At 41.8% G+C, this 22,870-nt stretch overlaps 1 protein-coding gene across 1 annotated transcript in view; it reads right to left on the bottom strand.

Moving 5' to 3' along the window:
• Positions 1-2,028: 2,028 nt before the first annotated feature.
• Positions 2,029-22,870, bottom strand: part of LOC146354975 (protein SSUH2 homolog) — a 33,941-nt gene continuing 13,099 nt past the window's right edge. Inside the window, exons 6-11 of the mRNA XM_084832494.1 lie at positions 22,257-22,319; positions 20,390-20,490; positions 16,478-16,570; positions 11,237-11,342; positions 10,160-10,267; positions 2,029-4,037 (exon numbers count right to left, since the gene is read on the bottom strand). Coding sequence (XP_084688620.1) covers positions 3,891-4,037; positions 10,160-10,267; positions 11,237-11,342; positions 16,478-16,570; positions 20,390-20,490; positions 22,257-22,319 — 618 coding nt within the window. The 3' untranslated portion in view covers positions 2,029-3,890. The remainder of the gene's footprint in view (positions 4,038-10,159; positions 10,268-11,236; positions 11,343-16,477; positions 16,571-20,389; positions 20,491-22,256; positions 22,320-22,870) is intronic.

Here is a 22,870-nt window from a genome sequence, read left to right as displayed (position 1 = left end):
TTCATTGAGAGGAAGAGGGAGGGAAGGGGCCTGGAGACCGGATAGGAAGCTAAAACAACTTCCACAGTTTCCTCCCCGCCCCCAGGAACACCCTGTTTTCACTCTGTCCACGCTTTCTTTATGAGCGTGGAGATGACGGCAGAGTGGAAGAAATGTGCTGGGGGGGAGGGGGCAGGGAACGCGGTTTTTGGGAATCGAGGTTGGACGAACTTGGTTCCCAGAAACCAAAAAATCCTATGGCTGTCTACACAGTGTCTAGCGGCCATAGGATTGCTCTCTTAGGGTACAATCCTACACAGTTACCTGGGCTTAGGTTTAATTAAATTCAGTGGAACTGACTTCTGAGTGGACAAGCATAGGATTGCACTGTTAGATAGTAAAGAGGTATTATTCTGTGTTTATGAAAGAAGAAAGGAGTAATCTGCCGAATATGTAATAAATATAGGATGCTAGGTTATAGAAGCTTTATCTTACTATCACATCTTAACTGGGGTGTCCACTTACACATCACCAAAAAAGAGGAAATTCATCACACACACACAAGAGAGAAAAAAAGAGGACACAGATTTGCATAACATTTGCCTGTGCTAATGTAAACGTGTAGATTCAAATTTGGAAATAATTACTAGAATTTAAATAGACATGCAGTGCACCTCACCACAGTTGGGAAACTCTGGCCAGGTGATGCACGTGCTTGCTCAGTCTGCTGCCCAGGTGCCTGGCATTGATGGGCAACTTCATGGTTCCTGCTCTCCCTTATGATTCTTAACCTTGAAACCAGACTTGGAATGGACAGGCCTTCAAATAGAGGACTGTCCTCTGTGGAGTAGGACTTGTGTCCACCCTAATCCTAATGCCAATAAGTGGTTTGTAAAAGAATCGTGTGAAGGTGTGATTTATAGAAGAACCCTATTTGAAGAACAAAAGATCCCTGCTTTATCTTCAGAATGTGTATCTAGCCCATAACCAGACAACGTCAGGCCTTCAGCATGTGTAATAATGGAGAGAGGGTGATGTGCAGCATGAGAAAAAGAGATTTACAAGCTCGACCCTATTTTCATCTGAGTCTGAGTGTATGCAAGCTTAAGCCGGTCCATGCGGGCACAGTGTTCATTAGTGTGGTTCTCCATGTGAGAGGGACCCTTTTCAAAGAAACATCCACCAGTTTTAGAAATGGGAATAACAAGCACTTCTGCACATATCAGTCCTGGCTTAAGGTCTCTCTAAAAAGCTCCGTTTAATTTTTAAAAAAATTCTGGGTTTGCAACATATTATATGCTCTAATCCTTTGGCTCCTTGAATTTGTTTCTGCATGTTGTGGATCACACAGTAACACCCAGGACAAACATATGAGGAAGAATGGTATAAACACGTTAAGTGTGCAGTTGCCTGACTTCCAGTGTAAATGCAAGCCAGTGAACAATCCAGATACATACGCAGGCAGACAGACATTCTGTAAAGCCAGCACTGTCATTGGTGTTTTTCCTACCAAACATAAAAGACATGCATTTTTTTGCCACTACCTCCTTCTAGTGGTCAAACTTCAAAAGGAATGGTCCCAGTCCTTTCCTAAAAAGATCATTAATCGCAGCTCTCCTGCATAAAAATGAGCAAAAGTGTATTTTCTGTAGAAAATCATGTCTTGCTCAGTCAGAAACAGGGAGAAAGCATGTCGGATCTGCAACAAAAAGTCACAATGCGGAGAGCTTTGGTTCGGGTTTCCAGCCACTCCCAATTTCTACTCCCCCTCCCCTGGTTCCTTTCCCCCTCCCCCTGGTTTTCCACTGCCTCCCCCCAACCCCACCCTACCCAAACCATTATCATCCCAGCATACATAATCCTCATTGGGCTGTTTTTTGGTCCCCTCCCCTGCCTTAGGGCTTTTTCTAAAGTTGTTTTTGTACTTCTGCTGATACCTCCCTCTTATGCATGGATGGTGCCAAGAATCAGCAGTTGGTGAATGAGTGTGGTATTATGCTAAACACAATAAGCAGAGCAATAAGCATTCTGTTCATTATTTATTATTTTCCTGTATATCATAAACAAGGTGGGCTTGAAATAACGGGTAAACAAGGTAAGGAGGATTCACACATTATAAATATGATTCATTTTGTGACACATCTGGGACAGTCACAGAAGTAGTTTTAGTGCTAACACCTAGTTTTCCTGAAGAAATGGCTCATAATTGGCCATATGTTTATTCAGAGAAAACTGTTTTTATGCATAAATACATTTGTACATAGGAGGAACAGGGCTTGAACATCACTCTCCTAGATCCATCCGTCCAGTTAGTGGAACACACACCATCCCATTAGAACACGCTAGTCTCTGAGATCCAGTATGAAATTTGCCCACTCTGGCTTCCAGTGTGTATAAAAACCATTTGGAAACTACATGCAGGTAGATCTCATGATGCTCCCCTTCTGCCTACTACTGTAGTCTGTCCCTTACTCTAGTATGACAATGTGGTCCCTGCTGACACTAATTCACCCCCCAGGCACCTTTCTTAGCACCTGTCAAAGTGCCCTACCCCTCCCACTTTTTAAAAAATTAACACATTTTCTTACTGCATTTTTCTTACTGTGAAATAGGTATCTGTTGGTGCTGAAACCTGTGGGTTCAAAGGAGTTGTTTAGTCTTTTGTGGGACTGAGCCCCACCTCTGCCTTGTACTCCATCTACTGGACTGGTTACATGTCTTTTGCCACACCTCCTATGGGAGCCATTTTGTGATGGTGCCAGGACGGTTTCTCAAATTGCCATATGTATCCATGGCCCAAAAGGTTGCTTACCCCTGCTCTAGTGGAACATTATGCATAGCAATAGGAAAGATTAGAAATAATTGTTATATATAATTGTCTTCAGATAAAAATCCCTTGTACCCAATGTAATACACTCTACTAACACAAACTATTTTAAAGTCCAGCTTATAATTTAGCACATCAGTATATGTGTATTTTTGTGTAAGCTTTCAGAAAACAAGGTACATGCTACATATTTCTTTATACATTAAAAAGATTCTGAGCAAGATTGAATAACCTTCCAGTAGAGAAGGAGGAGAAATTTGTTCATTTCACATTTTAATGTGAACTTACCTAATTTTACATTTTTGAACCAGTATGTGAACTGAAACTCAGTTTGAAATTTGCACTTTTCCAAATTTTGCAGTGGCAGTCTCCAATGAAAAAATGTATAAAAATGCATATATTCGAGAAAATAATGTTCAAATATGCATTTTATTAGGAAAACTGATTAAAAAATGTGTATATGAGGCAAAATGCATACCAAAATACATGTATTAGGGGGGAATGTGCACAAAAATGCTTATGAATTTTCATGCAAACTTTAAAAAAAAAAAAAAACTTTGCATTTGCGATGAACCGAATGTAAGACTTGAGAAATTCTCAAAGTTCAAGACAAACCAAACTTCAGATTGGAAAAATAAAAAACTGAGAGAAGCCAAAAATTGACAGCTTCATCCATCCCTACCTTCCACTGATCCCAAACTATTTTTTTAAAAAAATATCAATCAACATATTGTATTCAGTTTAAATGTCTTTCCATGTACATTACTTGAGGGTTTTCTGCAGTTGTTTCTATTTCCATCACTTGTTCTCCCCCTAAAGTTGCTCTTTCTAGACACTACGTTGCAGATGCTTAAATCTAAAGAGATGCAGTACTAATAATAGTTGAAACTGTAGCATAAATCATATTTGGGAGATTATGATTACTGTGCTTTCTGAAGCCTACTTTGGACAGGCAAGATAATGAAAGGCTACATCTTGTTCTCACCAGCACTAAAGGCGGATCAGTTTCACCCCCATGTAGACAATTTAGCCATAGCAATAGCTTGTTTTGTACTAGGAACCCTCCTTGCAAAGCACTCCACTGTCAGATGATGGTGCAACCACAGCAGTACCTCTCTGGATAGTCCAGGGCATGTACCTTGTTCTCTGTCCCATAGATATAATAAAGGTACGTCTTCTCTGCATATTGGTAGCGGACTTCGGTGACAGGAATGAGCTCAATGGTCTGTCGCTGAGGGCAAAAAAACAAAACGATATGAAATATCACATGTGATGGCCTCTTCATGCTGCATTTATTTCCCACAGAAAAGACCCATACTACCCATCTGAAACCGTTCCTCTTGTTTCAAAAGCACCCTTAGAAAGGCGCAGGAAATGCTTTGCGCATACAAAATGAACATTCAGGCCAGGGATGTGGGTCTAGCTGAGCTTTCTGACATGTTAATGTTGACAGGACAGACAGGTGTGTGTGTGTGTGTTTTGATTCCCTCGCCTGCAGTCTGAAGTGGCATGGTGTAGTGACAAGAGAGAGCATGTAAAGCTGCTGATCATATGCTTTGTCTCAGACAGAGAGGTGAAAAGGCCCAATCTGAAAGGACAGGTGAGGTAGGGGAGCTACTTGACTGACACACAGAAGCGTCTGAGCCTCAGCGCAAGTGCACAGGACTATGTGAATATCATCAGAATGGCTGCAGTGCTGCTCATCTCTCGGCTTGGCTTTACTCGGCCAGCTGCTAAGGATTACTGCTAGTGTTATTTGATAGGCATGTACCTGACCTCTACAAGAGTGTTCTCATAACATCAAAACAAGGAGTTAGATGTATACCCCCACCCACCCACATGAACATGGATTTGGTTGACATGATTCCTGTGTGTGGAAGAAGACACGTATTTTGTAGTGCATGGGTAAAGTACCCTTGTGCGTTCATTACATCATTGTCTTAATCAGAGCGGAAGAAACAGCAAGAGGAAGAAATGTGCATCTGTGCACAGCAAAAAAACCTAAGAAGAGGCATGGTGGATCAGACGTAGGGTCCATCTAGTCCAGCATTCTGTTCACACAGGGGCCAACCAGCTGCCCACAGGAAACCTGCAAGTAGGACATGAGTGCAACAGCACCTTCCTGCCCATGTTCCCCAGCATAGACAATACTGAGCTAGATTGACCAGTGGGCGGCCTGACTAAATAAAAGGCAGCTTCCTGTGTTCATGATAGTATGCTGTGTAAAGCCCCCCAGATTGGACAATGCTACAATTTAAGTGTCCTTACAGCACAATCCTGTGCATGTCTGTTCAGGAGCAATCCCCTTTGACTTCAGTGAGACTTACTCCCAGGGAAGTGTATATAGGATCACAGCCTCCCCAAACCCTTGTTTTAGTTGGACACAACCAGGTCAGATAAGCAGGCCATGATGTCCTTACTGTTACAGCCTGGCAGTATTTTTAATAAGGACACAGGGAGCTTAATTAAGAACAGTTGATATATCAGTCTCTGAAAGAAGGGTGTAGGTGATTGCAGACAGGTTTAGAGTTGGGTACACGGAGAGAAATGTTTGTGTGGCATTTACAAGACAAGCAGAGTTTTGGGCATCTGATTAATTCCAGCAACAGAGGTCTGCAGTGTGGAGAGGGATGGATAAATCAACAGCCTGCATTCCCTCTGGTTTGATTTTCTATTTAGAAAATATTACATTCAGGTTTTTTGTTTCACTTTTATGTTCCCCTTGAACACAGAGAGGGAATGCAATGTGTTTAAGAGGCAGAGTGCTGCTGACTTGAAAAGGCTGATGTCAGAGGCTGTTTTAAAGCTCTTTGCTTTTATTTATGCCATCTTTGATGTGAGCAGACCCTTTGTATTAAATGCAAAATGAATATACACCTGAAAACTCCATTTCACTGTATTTTCCTGCAACAAATATTATCTTCCCCCCCAAAAAAAAACCCGCAAAAGCAAAAAGACTCAGCATACCATAATTCTATATTGATATTGTCAGTTACCATCTACAGTTGCTAGTTGCATGTCTTCTTTTATTGGGTTTCTACTGCCAATGCTGAAAGCACTTTCAAGCAAGGTAAGTGTGTGGGTTACAATTGGTATCTCTTCCCCTTAGCATTTAGAGGATGGAGTGGAACAAGTGGATTTTGCTTAGTCCACAAAACTGGATCTTTTGCACGTACACTCAGAAGTAGAGATGTACGGAATTTGTTAAATCCATTCCATCTGTGTTTCGCAGATTGTCAGGCGTATTTCATTCTATTGTCTGCTCATTGATGGAATCTGAGTTTTTTAGGGAGTATAAGAATTTCGTCCTACTTGCATGAGTGCACATTAGCACTAATGTGCATTAGCGCAAGTGAGCATTAGGACAAGTGCAAATTTGCACTAATTTAATTCCCCAAAGAGTTAAAAAATGGTCCGCAAGTCCATCTGACATTCAACACAGGGTTGCTAGAATATGCAAACGCCCCTGCTCAGATTTTGGCAATGAGTATCTGTTCCAATGGAAAATAACGTTCTAAGGGCGCAATCTTATGCATGTTTAGACAGACAAAAAGTCCTCCAACTCCCAGCATTCTCCAGCCAGCATGGCAGTTGGAGGACTTTTTTCATCTAAACATTTTTAATTATGTGTTTCTTTGTTTATTTACAACGTGTATATACTGCTCCACATCTAAACAGATTCCAGAGCAGAGAATAATAAAAGATAAAAGGAATAAAACCCCATATTAAAAGTTTTTAAAAAACAGAATACCAATAAAAACCATGGCTGGTCAGTTGAGGAAGGCTTGTTGAAATACAGAAGTCTTCAGCAGGTACTGAAAACAACACAATATTGGTGTCTGCCTGACCTCCAAAGGGAGGGAGTTCCGCAGAAAGGGAGCCACCACACGGAAGGCTCTACTCCAGGCCATAGGTCCAAGCAGGCCATAAACTTGCATACGATTGTGCCCTAAATTTCTTTTCCCACCATGGATTGTGGAGCTGTAAAAAAAGCCCCATCACCCCAGATGAGGAAAGATGTTCCAAGTATCATTTCCTGCCAGAGACGACAGAGCTTGAAGTCCAATCTATCATTCCTGGTGGGAAAAGAAACTCAGTGCTACTCCCATCTTTCCTGGAGCTTTCCATCACATGCGATCCTCTTGCCCAAGGTTGTTTCACCCCTTGGGGAAAGGGAGATGGACAGGGAAGACTGGCCACCTACTATACCCTTCAAGGATTACAGCCAAACACTAGGAGTATGCAGTGGAGACTGGTGGCTCTGATGCCAGTGGGGCGGTGAATCTGCTCCAGGTTTCAGTCAGAACCAGTCAGAACTCCAGAGGAGTATGGCTTCTCTGGGGGTATGGCTTTGAGGGGTTCTGAATGAGCATTCAACAATAATGCTCAAGGGCTGCGACTGATGTTGGGGGTGAGCACCTTGGTGCTCACCCAACCCTACTCCTGAGTAAACATATATAGGTGTGTGACATGCAGACATGCTGCATCAGCAGCACAGCAGGAAACTGCACCAAGTCTATGGTAAAGTACCATTGCTGGTGCTAGCCCTGGTCTGAGCCATACATTTAGTATATTTTTGTATATTTTGGATTCTCTTCTCAATTTTCCAATCATTACAACTGCTGGAATTCTGTCAGTCTATGGACAGATTAAAATATGAATATTGTAGAGTAAGCACTTTAGCCCCTCTAAAGCACAGAGAAGTTAAATTTGCTGAATAATGATCATCTTAGTTAACTGAGTAGCATTTCCAAAAAATCCTTAAGATGACTCCTTCTTTTCCACATATATCCACGACATTTCTGCTCTTTGTCTAAATTTGCTTTGCCTTTTCTGATAGGTTGATGATGCCCCTGTTCGTGCAGAGTACGATATTCATGTCTAAAGTTTTGAATTCTTGCTGCCTGACATTACAGGGTTATAGCAAGGATTATTGGGATAATGCATGTCAGGCTCTTGAACGCTTGTGACTATATGCTAAGCATGGTTGCGATAATTAACATAATCTCTCAGATGTAGTATGCCAGTTATATTTTGGCAACGAGAGAGTTTCAGGGACATCATGTCTATTCACCAGTTGTAAACGTGTTAAAACAACACATTTAGTCAAAATATTTGACTACAAAATTCTTTTAACATTGAGGCTGGGAATGAAGCCTTTATGAGGGATAAGTGAGCTAACTGTACTACTGGTGCCACCTCGTGCTGCAATGAAGATACTGCAGCATGCTCTTACAATACGCTAGGACAAGTTTGCTTGTAGCCTGCAAAATGAAAGGGCTGCAGCATGGAAGCAGCAGCAGCAGCAGCAACAATGGTGATTATTACTCTGAGTTGTCAGTTATGAATTGCATTATGCCACTTTCATTACAAAGTGTTACAGCTCTAACTTGTAATTATCCACAAATTCAGGAATTCAAAGAACACTTAATGAAAGAAAGCTATAGCTGGTCAAGTGAATATGCACTGGCATTATATGCCCAATTTCATATTACAAGAGCCTACTGAGAACAATAATGAGGTTTTCCTCCTAATGCTTATATAACAGATGTTAGAATACTATAATATAATATAATATAATATAATATAATATATCTTTCTTCTTTCTGTGCCATATCCTCATTGGACGTTGACCATCACTCTTTATATATCTTTATATAATAATAAAATAGAATAATTTTTAGCAAAGTGGAAATTGGTCTATGTCATCCAGCATCTATCTCCAGCAATAGCTAGCCAGGGAAGCTCATAAACTGGATATGTCAGAGGTAGCCATCCCCAGTTGTCTGTTGTCTGGCAATCAAAGACAGAATGTTCCTCTGCAGAAAGAAGTAAACAACACCTGAGCTTCTTTGTGCCTTCAAAGAACTGTTATGGCAACAAAAGAATTTGGCTTCCTGATGTATCCTGACCATATGAATGCACAGGAACATAGGAAGCTGCATTAGACTGAGTCAGAACATTGGTCCATCTAGCCCAGTAGCTGACACTGACTGGCAGCAACTCATAGGTTTCAGGCACAGGTTTTTCTAGTCCTATCTGGAAATTGTATGTACGTATGTATTTAAAATATTTCTTGGCCACCTTTCAAGGCAGGAGCACTCCCATGGCAATGTAGAACAATAAAACAAATAATAAAAACGGATGTGGTATTAAAAACAATAAAAACACAGTAAAAACAGTAAGAACACAATAAAAACAGCAACAACAGCAAACATATCAGGGGAAGGCCAGAGTAAAATAGTATGTTTTCAGGGCCTTCTTAAAAGCCTGCCACGTTGGGGCCTTGCAGACCCCCAATGGCAGAGGTGTGGGGCCACTGCAGAAAAGGCTCTCTTTTGTGTGATCACCTACCTAACTACTCTCACAGGTGGGCAAATGAGAAGGGCCTCTCTTGCTGATCTTAAAGTGCAGACAGGCTGATATGGGTGAAGGTGGTCCTTTATGTAATTGGGTCCCAAACTGTTTTAGGCTTTGAAGGTAAAAAAAAACACAGCACTTTAAATTGGGTTTGGAAATACAGTGGTAACCAGTGCAGCTGGCACAGTATAGGTGTTATATAATCAAATTGCCTCACCCGCACCAACACTCAGGCAGCCGCATTTGCAACAGCGGAAGTTTCTGAACAGTCTTCAAAATCAGCCCCATGTACAATGCATTACAGTAGTCCAGCCTGGGCATCACTAGTGCATGGATAACTGAGGCAAGGACTTCTCCAGATAGTAAAATGCACTCCTGGACACCTGGGCTTCCCCTGTTAGCACAGAGTCCAGAAGGACTCCTACACTTGGTCTTTTAGGGGGAATGCAACCCCATCTAAGACCCACTGTGAAGTTCCATCCAGGGTAGTTGGTTTCCCAGCCCACAGTACCTCTGTCTTATCTGGATTAAGTTTCAGACAACCACCCCAAAACAGCCTCCAGACACCAGCAAAACAATGCCAGGAATTGAGCCTGGGACCTTTTGCATGGAAAGCAAGTGCTGTACCGCTGAGCCACAGCCTTTCCCTAGAACGAGGTTGGAGAATGGGAAGCAGAAATTGTAAAATAAAATCCACTAAAATATGCAAAATGGTTGATTTGCTTCGAAAGGCCATATGAAAGTTTTATTTTATAGAGATGCATTCATCTACTTTGGGATGTGTTTATGTTGAGTTCAACTAACGTAAGAGAGGGAGGGGGAAAACAGCACGGTAGAGGGAAGAGAAAGTGCAAGGCAAGAGGCTAGGAATGGAGAGAAAGAAGGCCAGGGACAGGGAGGGAGGGTTCCTTAGTAATTAGCTATGGTCTCAAAATTCCTAATCGGATTAAAATGTTGATAGCAATCAAGTAGAGAAATGCAGAATTAATATACCTGCTGTAGTATGCACGATGTACTGGTGAATGTGGCGTTATGCTCTGCAATAGCTCTTTGCGATGCCAGAGAGATCTCAGGACAAGGGAAGTCAACAAGGGGATATACCTGACATTTAAAAAGAGCGTCAAAGACAATCAGTTCTCTTCCACAGAGTCATTTTCACTCTCCTTCATCCCTCTCCCTATGATCAAGTGAGCCCCCCCCACACACACACACACACACCCTGCATTTATTAACATACTAGGCACACAAGTTAAAGTAATTGCTGTTTTCCTTTATCTGCTTAAGGAAGATTGTGTGTTGCGCGTAATGCATTGTCCAGCAAGATGAAATCAGAACAAGCATGCTGTTATTACAGTCACTTTCCCTGTCTAAGCCTGTCCATCACTTTTATCAGTTATGGGGGATTTGTTCAGCATCAAAAGCTGCAAGAGTAGTATATCAGGAGTTGAAGAGCCAAAGTGGATCTGCATGTTCCAATTTTTTATAATTTACATAATCTGAATATAAATTATATGAACATGGTGGATGTGAAACTACTGCTCGTGATACGTTTATTTCGCAATTCTGGAATTGTTAGCACCAATAAGAAAAATGGTGAATCATCATCAGCTCCTCTCAAAACCCAGACATCAAAATCATAATAGATGAGTACATAAGAGCTGAGCTTTGCTTTTCCAGAGTCTGAGAGTTTCGTATATAATATTGCCATTCTGGTTTCAGATTTATCTCTGCTAGTGAGAGGAATAGAAACATACATTAAAAAAAGGAATATGGTGTGAATATCTTCTATAAAGAGCAAATACACTGAGCAAATCCTTTGTGAGATATTTGTGGTTTGCTAACAACAGCAAATGCAAACAGAACATCTAGTAGCTGGTGACCAGTCTATGGCTCCAATCTGTGTAGGTGATCTGAAATCTCATGGGGTGTCTGAGCACATTTCCATTAAGACAGCATGAAACTAGGAGGCTATATGAGCTAAATAAATTACACTGTTAAGCGGTTCAGCTGGACTTGGAATCATCATATGGAGGATACAAGTCCTGCCCTGACGTGATGTATTATACTTACCAGAGTGTTTTCATCTTTAAATATGTTCTTTCCCATAGCTTTATTGAGCAGTTCCCTTGGAAAGTTTAACTGATGTTCAGAAATGAATTCATATACATTGTTTTTCCTGCAAAGTAAGACAGGTCCAGGGTACTATATCAGAGCATTTATCAAGGTGTGGCTGAGGTAACATAATTCTCTCGGACAGGGGTCCCCAACTTTTTTGGACCTGTGGGCACAGTTGGGAATTTGAAAAACTGCTGTGGTCACCATCACAACATGGCTCCCCTGGTGGATGTAGCTAGTCACATAATGGCTGCCATGGGGGGCCTGGCTAGTCAAATGTAAGCTAAAGAGGTGGTGGTTAGGAGAGAAATAGTGAGGCTAGAGGCTGGGAGGGAGGGGAAAACAGCAAGGTAGAGGGAAGAGAAAGTGCAAAACAAGAGGCTAGGAGTGGAGAGAAAGAAGAAAGACAGGGAACGGAGGGAAATGTCAAGGAAAAGGGCTAGGGAGACAGCAAGGCTAGAGATGGGGTGTGGGGAGAGAGAGACCAAAGGGAAAAGGTCGGTGTGGGCAGAAGGTAGGTGGGGCCCGAAAGCAACTCTTTCTTTCTCTGCCTGCCACCAACAGCGGATCTGCAGCAGGTGCAGGAACATGATCCTGGCACCCTAATGTTTTTCAAAGTTTGTATTAAAAATAAATCTTTGAAGGGGGCAGGGATTGCACAACTTCATGGGGGTTGGACTTGATGGTCTTGTAGGCCCCTTTCAACCCTACTGTTCTATGACTCTACTATTCTATGATTCTATGGGTGCAGTTGGAGGTCCCAGTAGGCACCATGGCACCCATGGGCACCCCTACTCTAGGAATATGGCTGCCACTGCTTGACAATGTGAAGGAGCAGACAAACTTTCCTAACTTAGTAAAGACTAGTTGGGATGGAAAATCTTGGAACTTGTTTGTGACTATTTGCAGCTAAACCCATCTTTATCCAGGGTACAGATATGAAAAAAGATTTATTTCCTAAGCAATGAAATAATTATAGATCATCTGGTCCAATATTTGGAAGAGTGAAAATATTTGTCCTTTTTATTCTGATCTTTGTGACTGAACCATGTCTGGGAAATTGTAATGTTTTATAGAACAATCTCAGTTTTATAGAACAATCCTATGCATGTTTCCTCAGAGTAAGCTCCACTGTGTTTAATAGGGCTTACTCCATAGTAAGTGTGTTTAGGATTGCAGCCTAAAACCTTTAGGGTATCAATCAGCTATGTGTGTGTCTTGTAAGCAATATGTTCAATAAGATATTTGTAAACTGATTTCAACATTGTTGTGATTTATTTATTTATTTATTTATTTATTATTACGTTTATATCCCACCCTTTTTCCTCCAAGGAACCTCCTCCTCTCCATTTTATCTTCACAACAACCCTGTGAGGGAAGTTAGGCTGAGACTCAGTGGCTGGCCCAAAGTCACCCAAGGAACTTCATGGCCAAGTGGGGACAAGAACCCACGTCTCCTGGCTCACAGTCCAGCACTCTCACCACTGGCTCTCTATTAGAATTGATGTAATAATTGTCATATGTTTGCAGTAACGTGTTTGTTTGTTTGTTTGTTTGCTTGCTTTTACCTTGATATATACATATGCTGACTATTGCTAAAGGAAAGGTTCCTTATATTTGGTTATACCTTGATGGGAGATACTATGGTGGGGAAAAAAATGCTACTGATTGTCCAGCAAGCCGTTCATCAGGTTTCTATGAATCATTGGTGGTTTCCATGAATAACTCCCAATTCCACACCTGTTACTCACAACTTTTTGTTTTATTGCTACAACCAATAACCCCTACATTTATTAAGCAACATAAACCATATGCTAGGTACTGTTCAGAGCATGGAAGTACAGACTGGTGGCTTCTGATCTACAATAAATGGACAATTAGAGTAAGAGGGAAAGGATCAATGAATTAGAAGGGCACAGGAGGTAGGCAGGAGTCATATAGCCATGAAGAAGGAGGGCAATTGAGGACTGACTGATTCAGAACAAGCCACAGAAAGTCAGAACATAGAGGAAGGAACCCAAAAGATACTAGTGTAGCTTGAGGAGAAAGAAAAAGGGGAGATACTTCAGAGTCAGAGTTCCTGCCTCTTTGTGACACTGTCATTTGCTTTTGGAAATGGCAAGGAACTCCTCCCAGAATAATCCTGAAGATAGGATTTCATAGTTATCAGCCTGCTATAGAACTTTTAAGAAGGCATGAGGTAATTTCATTTTAAAATTAATGCTTCTCTTCAGAAACCATTACATGTATTACAATTAAGTACATGTCATGTACTATTAATCAGGAGGCAACAGCTTCACATTTAAATAAACAGAATTTAGGAGTCAAACTAGATGAGATAGAGTACCATGACCAGCTTTCCCATCACTTCAAGTTCTTTTTAAAAGTAGTCCTAAGGTGCCACATTGAATCAAAATGGTAGTGCTGGAAGAGAAGGGGGTGTTTAGCTCCTTGCCCTTTTTTCCTGAACCCGTTTTCCAGTCTAACTCACACTCCTTTGTTAGGGAAAACATACATGCACATTGATGAACTACTACACATTTTCAGAGAGTTACCCCTACTGGCACATGCCAATGCATTCTATAAACACTTTATATTGTATCAATATAATTGTAGAGTTCTCTTATCTGTGTGGGTATTCCCAAAGACAAACTAAGGAGGAATGGCAAGGAGGAAAAGGTGAGAAAGATTCTGCAAGGCACTCTTCAGAAACAGGACTTTGTCATAAGTCAAAGCTCTCTGCAAACCATTTGTACTCATCTTATAGAACACAAGATTGGGGTGAAAGAACCAGGTGACTGGGGTGAAAGAAACTCTGTCTGAAGAAGAAAAGAAAGGGATTCTTTTATTGTAAGCACAGAATCATATGCAATCTTGCAGCCTGAGGAAGCAACATATCACATCAAGCAGACTTCCACAACATGCTGTCCTCCAGATGTTTTGGACTAGATGTCCCAGCATTCTTGACCCCATGATGGCTGGGACTGTTGGAGGTCGAAGTCCAAAGCATCTGAAGGGCACCAGGTTGGTGAAGGCTGACATAAAGTCACATTAAGCGTCTCATATCAAACTCAGTTTTCCATGTGCTAGTCTTGACGTAGCCAACATAACACCATCCACAGACAAGAGGATCAGCAGGCTTGTGCTGGCGGGGGGAGGTAGAAAAATATTTAGGGTGAAAAAAACAGCTTAGTGGAGACTCCGGGAGGGAGAACCATAGGGAAGAGAGAATGAAATAGAGTGACAGGAATCCTGAACATGAGCACTCCAAGCAGCAACTTGTGTTGAAGGTCCCACTTGTTCTGTTCATAATATCACACCTGTCTAAAACAATGTTATAAGAGAGCACCTCAGCTCTGGATTATGGGTCTGATCAAAACTGTGGCATCAGCATATTTGTGGGCTATGTGGTTTCTTTTGTCTGACTGAGCTGGCAGTTTCTACGACGGGGGTGAACTACACACAAAAATCACTCACTCGATTTATAATAAATTGCAATTGTACAGCACATTTGGAGAGCGATTCAGATATTTGCAAACAGAGGGTTTTTAGGACTATCTGAGTTATTTTGCTACAAATGTTCCCCACCACCACCCAAAAAAGATGATACAGTGAAATATCATGGATAATACCCTAAAAAGACCCCCAGCTGGATGGGACCAAAGGCTTATGTACTCCAGCCCAGTGGCCAACCAGATGCCTCTGGGAAATCCACAAGTGGGACATGAGGGTTCTGTTTTTCCCCAGCATGTTGCCTCCAGTCCTTGAGCGTAAATGACTAGCATGCTTTCTCTGTAGCATAAACTCTAAAAAGTAAAGTTTTTTCACATCCACATGTCAATTCTAACACCAAACAGCTCAAATGACAGCCATTAATTACATCAGTCCACTAATGTCATCTGTTTTACTCCAGCACCTATGTGTATATAATAACAGTGCAATCCTATACATGTCTACTAAGAAGTAAGTCCCACTGAGTTCAATGGGACTTATTTCCTGGAAAGAATGTTTAGGATTGCAGCCTTAGTCTGGCTAATTCCGTTCCATTCCTATACCACTGAATCTTTTAGAACTTTAATGCTCTGGATTCAAACACATTTCCACAAAGCTTCGGCTACTTTCAGATTTACAAGCCTCAAATAGATTCAAATGTTGTCAACAGAAATTTGAATCTGAAATATTTTGTATTAGGCCTCTATCTATAAGACATAAAGGCAATAGAAAATCTTTAGCAGACACCACACAGGCACATTTTGCAATACAGGGCTTTCTGAAATATGGAGTGATATTATTCCATAACAAGTGAAGGACATAAGACCCTATCCAGACTGTTAAACAATTCAAGACAGAAAGATCCAGGAAAGGAATATTTTATTGTGCTTTCTCTTTTAGCACAATCTATCTCAAACCCAATAAAGCGTACTGGAAAAACTCCAAAATTTTCTGTAACATCAGCATTCTATTTTAAAGTTGACTTAAAAGCCCAAAAGTTTTATACAGCTTATATAACGCATATAACCCATGTATGCACCCTCCTCTCATAGTCTTCCTGACTATATGTAGGGCCCATTTTTATAGTCTGGCCAAGGTCAGGGTCAAGGCAAAAAGTCCAGGGGCAGGGCTAGTGGCCACAATCATGTGTTGACCAATCAGGTGGAGATAAATGTGAAAAGAAGAGCTACCACTTATCTCTATCTATCATCTATGAGAGGGAGAGAGAGAAGGTGAGCTTATCTGTTATTGAATATTTGAGCTTTCCTACATGAGGCATTTATTGTGCACCTTGTCATTCCCTGTTCACTGTTGATTATGAGTTCTTCAGATGCTGTTATGACCCTCCAGTTTCACTGCTGTGTCTAAAGACTAGAGCACATTCGGAGAGTTTTTTTAGAGCAGGGAAAACTGCTTTCACTTGTAAAAGTGAAAGAAAACACTTGTTCAGGTGTGTATTTCTGCTACTCTGCTATACCACAGTGCCACCTAGAGGTTATGTAGTGGAAAAGCAGGAAAGGAAAAGTTCTTTGTATAGCGCTGGCATCTCACTTATGCAACAAAACTGAAAGTAGACAGAGCGCGTTAACAGCCTCATGTTGAAAATCCCTTTATCACATAGAAAGTTGGTCTTTTAAGAGCCTTTAGCAATCATGACAATTCATTTCAGACAACAAGAGGGTCACCAACAACAAGACCACATACCAAGTTATTATCAGCTGAATGAAGTGTAGCAACTTTTTCTCTCCTTGGCAGGTTGTACAGCTTTTGTTGCCTCTTCCAGAACAAGTACTGCACCTTTTAGATGTAAAATTGAAGTCTGTGCATTTATTGGTTTATTCTAAATGTAGCTCACCCCATCCTAAGTAGGAAGAGTAAGGAGGAGGGGGGAACTCTGAAAAGCTAAGCACAAAATATAGGATAAATTCACTAGGGAAAAATATATAATATTGTGGCTTGAATTGCCCCTGAATTACACCTAAAGTTAAATTCTGTGGCAAATTTATAGCCCTTCGGCAGTATGTAGGGATAGACGAATCCCCCAAAGTCCAGTCTAGGTTTCCCCAGAGCCCTGCATGTGCACACCAGATTTCACGGGGTGCCTATCCAGTTTTTCAAAGGCAAGAATTTGGAAAAATTTCAGCCATAAATCATGTATTTTATGCCATTTGTGGCCATAAAGCACTTACATCTATGTACATTTCACCTTTAAAATGCTTTATATCCGCAAATGGCCTAAAATACACGATTTACAGCCACAATTTTCCCACGGTCCACGAATGGCAGCTAATATTTGCAGACCTTGTCTTTCTAAAATCTGGAAACCATCCTGCGTGGAGTCTGGCGGTCACAGATGTAAGGAGAGCCGGTCTGCTGTGGACCCTGCAGGTCGGATTCTTGCGAATCTGGCCTTATTTCAGTCCACAGCAGATTTCTCCAGCATCCCTAGAAGTATCCAATTGGGTCCTTCCCCACATGGCCAGCCGTGCCAGTTCTGGTCCATGCACGAAAGGCCCTGCCAGTTCCAATCTGCAAGCGGCCCCTAGCACTTGCACGGTGTGATATCGCACTTCCAGGGGCAAACCCCAAAATGAGCAGAAACACTCGTTTCTGGAATGGGGGGGAGGTCGCTGGAACCCTACCCCTTACAGAAATGAGTGTTTCCGCTCATTTCAGGGCTTGCCTCCAAAAACATGGTATCATGTCATGCAAGTGGTAGGGGCCACTTGCGATCAGGGCTGGTGGGGCTTTCTGTGCACAGAAAAGAACGGGCAGGACTAGCCACATGCAGAAAGACCTAATTGGATACTGTCATCTGTTCCAAATATTCAAGATGTGTTGAAGGAAACCAGAAGAATGTGAATAAGGGCTAAACTAGATGAGATGCAGGAGATTTATGATCAGATCTCCCAATGTTTCCTTTAAAAATGAAAAAGCAGTAGGGAGGCTCTAATTGTATTATTACATTGATGTTAGGGAGGGGTGTTTCCATGGGCACCATTTTTCTGATCTAAATCCCACCACCCCTGAAGCTTCTATTTGCCTCCCTGGGGGAAAACATGCTTGTTTAGGCCAGGAAAATTCCAAGGGAAAAAAGCTTAATCCCCTCCCATCCCACTACCACAGGCCCCATTGAACAGCTGTTGTTGATGTTTTTAATTTTAAAAAAATAAGGTAACAACAGGAGATCCTATCATGGATCTCCTTTCTCTAAACTGGTTCGGCTCTAGGCCTAGCAACATTTCTCAGGAAATTCCCTTAATATATGCCTCCTTTAACCCATCAATGCAGGTTGATAGTGAAGCTGTACAATAGGTGTCACCAGATTTCCACAAAGAATGGATGTTCTAATATATAGTCTGGAGCAGTCATGATTTATATGAACACATGTTAGCTTTTGGAATTGTGAGAAATTTAGTCAGAGAGAGAGAACAGAAGATCAATAGTTAGACTGATAAATCCAAAGGAAGAGGGGATGTGGAGGGCAGAGCATATTAGGAGTCTTAGGGTGCAATCCTATGCATGTTTAGACAGAAAAAGGCCTACAACTCCCAGCATTCCCCAGCCAGCATGGCTGGCTGGGGCATGCTGGGAGTTGTAGGATTTTTTCTGTCTAAACATGCATAGGATTGTGCCCCTATGGTTAGTTTGGTATGGTTCCATTCTGTGCCACCCTGGCTACCGAGATAAATGTTTAGGAGCTAAAGGTATTAAAGCACGTGTACTTCTTAATTAACTCTCTGATTCAACAGAGAGTTGGTTGAGCTCCATGATCCGGACCAGTGGCACAGAGATTATTTGGAAACACATGTCATTGAAGGAAATTAAATGACATCTGTACATAATGGCTATTTCCCTACACAACTATAGAAGACTAGGTGACCCTTTCAAGGAATATATAATTCTGCCTCCAACAGATGTAGAAGGCATATGTTTATTCTTGGCAAATTTGTAATGCATCAACATGACGCGGATTAGCAGCAGTTAACTGCTGATTTATTAAAGCACTTTAAGACATTGTTAGCCCCAATAGATCACCATTTTTAAATTATTGCCATGATTATCCCACAATGCAACCTCTGTTCTTTTAAGCTTAATGGAGTCTAATAAAAGAGTTTAAACGAATGGCCCCTCCCCAGGGTTGGACATGCAAGCATCACTTAAAGATAATTGTAAAGTCAATTAGTTTAGCAGTTGGAGAAACAAAAGGGCAGGATTTCTCTAAGCAGCACACAACCTTCAATAAAGGGATGTCAGATGTGAGACAAAGCATTGCAGAAAAACTGGAAGCTGAAGTCTTCCCAGTGGCCTTGGTGAGATTTGGATCACCTCCCTGTAGAGAAGGAGCTTGTTGCCGCTTTCTGTCCTCCTCATTTCAGTAATATTGTGCACGGTGAAACTAATGCAAGTAGCACCGTCTTATTAGGTGGTGCTCAACATTTACTTTTTAATTAAAGGAATTATTATTGAAGATGATGACTATGTCTGTACAGATGTGATTTAGGAAGTCACATCCCATTTATAACTGAGGGACACAGACTTATTTGGACTGGAAATGTGTTAATTTAATTTCGGTTTGGCTTGTTAATGTCGTATTATTACAAGGTAAGAAACTGATAAAAGCCCCCCCTCCCCCCAAAGTAGAGTGTGGAAGAAACGAACAGGGTTTATAATTTGTTTTCTTTTTCCTTTTGTTCCTCCTTTATGTCCTCTCCCTGCACATACAAAGAAGTTCTGCATAGGGCCCAATGGAATGGTGCCCATTAATTCCCTGTCTTCTTCCCCTGCCAGCCCTTATCCGGGTGCCTGTAGTACCTGCCAACTGCACTCCAACGCTTCCGGACATTACCTGGAATGTCAGGTCCATGCCTCTTTCCATAAATCATCTTGCTTCTCTCGAGGGCTGGGCATGCAGGCCACTCAGACTCTGCAAACAAGATGCTTGTGCACATCTCTGTTGGGGGGCATGAGGCTGCCGGGTCCACATTTGGTTGGTGTCTATAAGCCTTCCATTGCAATACGATGATTACATGCAGTCTCTGGATGTGTTGCAGTATGAATGTAAAGTAATATCTGTTTGGGCCCTTGGGCTCTGCTAACACAGCAATCACTGTAGAGCAGGGGTGGGCAACTTGTGGCCCTCCAGATGTTTTGGCCTAAAACTGCCATCAGCCCTAGACAGCATAGTCAATAGTGAGGGATGATGGGAGTTGTATAGGACAAAACATCTGGAGGTCCACAAGTTGCCCACCATTGCTGTAGAGAAAGCCTCTAAGGGCACACTCCTATGTATGTTTAAACTGAAACAAGTCCTATAACTCCCAGCATTCCCCATCCAGCAATGCTGGGAATTGTAGGGCTGCCTCCTGTCAAAACATTAATAGGATTGCATCCTAAGGTTAACTATGGTAAAATGTGTGCATATTTCCCCTTCAGATTGTGGTTTATAATTTTAGATGGACAATAAGTCAATATTATTTTATAGTAAGACTCTCCAGATACAAAAAAATTCCCCTGGTGTTGGCAGAAATGATCTAGTAAAGTAATGTCCATAAAGCCAGTTTAGCAAAATTAGCATATAAATAAATGACACACACACACCCTCAAGAACCTTACCTTTTGCGACCAGTACCTGAACACATCTGGCACCGTTTCTGGTGTTTCAGATATTTTGCTTTTGCTTTATGTTTGGCTCCACTGCATGTAACACATCGCATCTGCAGGGGCACAAAGCAAATAACACATTACCCAATTCTAGAAGTAACCATTTTTCCAAAATGTTTTTTAAAACCCTGCCTGAGCATGCCATTTTCTAACATAACAAAGGTGCTTTTTTTTAATAAGGCATTGCTTTTCTTCACGTCTGTGTATAGATTCAGTTATGTTAGTGAAGAAATCAGACAAAAGATGCATTTGAGCTCACAGTTATCACTGGCAGTGGCAGCCAGTGGGTGATTTGTTGGCCAGAATTTCCTGCTGCAGGACAATTAAGGAAGCACATCCTTACTGGCAAATGGCAAACATAGGGAGGTGGCAGTGGAGGCAGAGGCTGGACCAGTCAGCAGTGCACCTTGCCAGTGCACAGCTGCAGATTGGCTAGCGTCCATGAGTGCAGACACTGATGACTGTGAAAACTCTTAACCAATCAGCAGCCTGACACAGTTCTGACTGAGCCATCACCTCTTTCCACTACTTCCTGTCTAGAGCTGGCAGAAGGACATGCTTCCTTCTCCCTTCCCTTTGGATCACTGTGCAGTGAGCGATTCCTCCCAGGGCAGCAAGTCACTGGCTGCTCCTTATCAGTGGCTTCCTATAGCTTCTCATGTGCTGGTTTTGGAGCCAGCGTGGTGTAGTGGTGAGAGTGTTGGACTGGGAGCCAGGAGATCTGGGTGACTTGGCCTTGGAAGCTCACTGGGTGACTTTGGGCCAGTCACAGACTCTCAGCCCAGCCTACCTCACAGGGTTGTTATTGTGAGGATAAAATGCAGAGGAGGAGGATAATGTAAGCTGCCTTGGGTTCCTTGCAAGAGGGGGAAAGGCAGGATATAAATGCAATAAATAAATAATTTTGACCCTAAATTGCTTTGGGACTATAGATCTGAAACAGTGGGGGCTGGTGGCTCCAATCTCGGTGGGGCTGTGATCCATTCCACATTTCAGTCAGAACCATCCAGAACTCTAAAGGAGCTATCCAAGGTGCAGAACCCTATTTTGGGGATAGGGTTCTGCACATTGGATAGCTCCTTCAGAGTTTTGGCTGGTTCTTACTGAAACCCGGAATGGATTCACAGATGCACCAAAATCGGAGCCGCCAGCCTCCACTGGATCTGAAGGACTTTTTTTCCTACTCTGGGAACTTCTACAATATCTAAGACTCTGTCCAGACGACAGCTTCCCTCAGCATTAGACAGGAAGTGGAGGGCGGATGTATGAAGACATGCTCTGTGTGAGTATATGGGCTTCTTTGGATCCCTCCATAATTCTTTGGATTTCCCTATAATTTCTCAAGTACCTGGTTCAACAAGTGTTTAACAAAAATTCTGCTATCTACAGGGTTCAGGTGCCCCAAAGTAATATATCATGATTCTAAGTCCTTTGTTTTCAATAAGCAAAAAACAAAAAGCCTCGATCTCCAGATAGCAAATTAAGGGCGAAAACAGACATGATTTTATATCTGTATCTAACAGCTATGTCTTCTTTTCATTTTTATTCTAGAATATGCAGAGGGGCCTTGATCCAGATTGCCTCCCTGCACCTACTCTGGAGTAAAAATGGCGGGGGATAAGACATAGCCACTAGATATGGATTTAAAGTAATGTCTGTTTTGGCCCTAGATGTCAGGGAGGTTCGTTCTTGCTTGAATCTCAGCATTAAAACATGAATCACAGCATTAAACTATTGCTGAACAGTAAGCATGTGTGATGCTGCTGTCAGCATGAAAAAAATGAGGAACTGAAGTGAATAAGACAGAGCCAACACTTACTCGGCCTGCACCATGGCATCCACTACATTTGTATCGGCCACACCCATGGCACTTATGACATTCCTGAAATATAGATGTTTCTTTATTTACAATTTCTATATACCACTCCACATCTAAACAGATTCCAGGGTGGTGAACAATAAAAGATAAAAGAATATAAATACCACATTAAAACTTTAAAAAAACACACAGAGAGAATACCAATAAAAACCAGGACTGGTCAATCAAGGAAGACTTTTTGAAATAAAGATAAAGATTTTCAGGAGGCTCCAAAAACAACACCATCTTGGTGCCTGCCTGGTCTCCAGAGGCAGAGAGTTCCACAGAAAGGGAGCCACCACGTTGAAGGCTCTTCTCTGGGTGGATTCCACTGGGCCATAGGTCTGTGCAGAAGCACCAGGAGTATGCCTGCTGATGACCTAAGTGACTGGGCAGGTTGAAAAGGGAGAAGGCGCTCTCTCAAGTATGGTATACACATGTATGCTTCTGCCAAGTATTTTCAGCAACTATATATATCACTCTGTTTCCAGGACCAATACAAAGTTCTGATTTTTAATTTAACCTTTAGAGCCCAAAATTGTGTGTTGTTTGGTTTTAATTTTTGTGAACCGCCC

The sequence above is a fragment of the Heloderma suspectum genome, chromosome 2 (assembly GCF_057233095.1).
Source record: "Heloderma suspectum isolate Gila_16-S chromosome 2, 16-S_ref, whole genome shotgun sequence".
NCBI lineage: Eukaryota > Metazoa > Chordata > Lepidosauria > Squamata > Helodermatidae > Heloderma > Heloderma suspectum.
Note: the sequence above shows the minus strand (reverse complement) of the source record. Positions and strands in the feature narration are given on the sequence as shown.